This window comes from Sinocyclocheilus rhinocerous, unplaced genomic scaffold, assembly GCF_001515625.1.
Source record: "Sinocyclocheilus rhinocerous isolate Xijiao unplaced genomic scaffold, SAMN03320098_v1.1 scaffold1404, whole genome shotgun sequence".
Classification (NCBI taxonomy): domain Eukaryota; kingdom Metazoa; phylum Chordata; class Actinopteri; order Cypriniformes; family Cyprinidae; genus Sinocyclocheilus; species Sinocyclocheilus rhinocerous.
Window position 1 is genome coordinate 37,404 of NW_015642506.1, and position 1,470 is coordinate 38,873.

A 1,470-nucleotide genomic window follows, 5' to 3' on the forward strand; every position below is an offset into this window, starting at 1 on the left:
GCAAGTTCTGCTGGAAGTTCAAGTTCGACAAAGTCCCCAGGCCACACAGTATGTGATGAGGTAGCACGAAGCACATGAGTTCGCCGAATAGCATGTCTGTCTCCATGCGTCCGATTGACGCCATACTCGTATGTGTCTGATGCCACACAGACCTGATGTCTAGCGGGGCGGATAGAAATGTCATTACATTCCATAAAGGGGATGCCAGCGAGAATGTCCGAATCCAAATTTTCTACCACAAGTCCATCAAAAAAGAGCATGTGCCCGCCTAATTGAAAATGTGTGCGTGTTTCTCCAACCACCTTCAATGGAGAGGAGCCATCTGCCTGACGAGCTGACTGCGTACTGCTGGAGACTTTAAGGCCCAGTTTGGTGGCACATGCTGCCCTTATCATGTTTCCAGTTGCACCACTGTCGATGGTCAGCCTAACGGGGACGTGACCATGGAAAGCCTCGAGGCAGGGTGACTGCATAATGTGAACGCGCTGTACCGCCTTAGGATTGAAGGATATGTCCTTGCTGTCATCCTCGAACTCGCCGTCGGAGTGACATGGAGAGCCAGCAACTTGCCGCGCCCTGGCAATGAAAGCTTTGTCTGGAGGGGGCAGGAAAGGGCACTTACTGAGGAAGTGATTGTCCGGTCTGCGAGCCTCCTTACAGAGTGGGCAGGACTTCCTAGATCGACCCAGTGCAGCAAGCTTCTGTCTTGGAGGGTTAGAAACGGCTGTGCGCATAGCTCTGGCATCCTCTGACGACTGTAGCTCATCTAGTAATGAACACAGGGCCTGAGATATCTCTGGTTTGATGGATGCCAGGGTGCGTGACCGTAACTCCGTGCCATACCTCTGCTTTACAAGCTTTGGCAAATCGCTGTGTATAAGACGAAGCCAAGTTAGAACAATGAAGTTTTCGATCGAGGGAGAGAGCTCCTCATCCTCTAGAATGGCTTCACCTCCGTGAGTAATGCCAGAGTCTCTGCGTAGTAAATTGTCCTCAACAAAAGCCATTAATATCTGGTACAAATCCTCTGGCCCTTCATTAGACTCAAGTTTAATAGCAGCAAAGCCAATGAAATGTGCACCAGTTGATTGGAATCCATAATGTAGTCTGTTTGTCTGCCATATGTGATTAATGCATGTGGAGTTTTTAACAATAGTATTTCGGGAAATAACAGGGCAGTAGTTAGCGATCTGCCCCAGCATAAGCTCGAGCATGCTGACCTTTTGTTGGCGCGTGCGCCGTTGCGCCGCGGGAACATCATCGTCGTCGTCATCGGTAAAACCTCTGAATGGTGAAGCCCTTGTCTTCTTTTCCCAGCGCGCGCCGTCAACTAGAAAAGGAGCGAATTCATTGTCCAATGACAACGTGTAAACAAGGTTCTGACGCCAGTTCTCAAATGAATTCACAGTCTCAACTTTCGTTAGGCACCACTGCTTAGGTGCTCTGTGTGTATTCGCCATGGCTAATATC

The 1,470-nt window shown here is 49.6% G+C and overlaps 1 protein-coding gene across 1 annotated transcript in view; it reads right to left on the reverse strand.

The window, feature by feature from the left end:
* Window positions 1-1,460, reverse strand: part of LOC107755918 (uncharacterized) — a 4,087-nt gene extending 2,627 nt beyond the window's left edge. The window contains exon 1 of the mRNA XM_016572882.1: window positions 1-1,460. This exon is cut by the window's left edge and continues 1 nt beyond it. Within this exon, the coding sequence (XP_016428368.1) occupies window positions 1-1,460 (1,460 nt within the window).
* Between the last annotated feature and the right edge of the window lie 10 nt (window positions 1,461-1,470).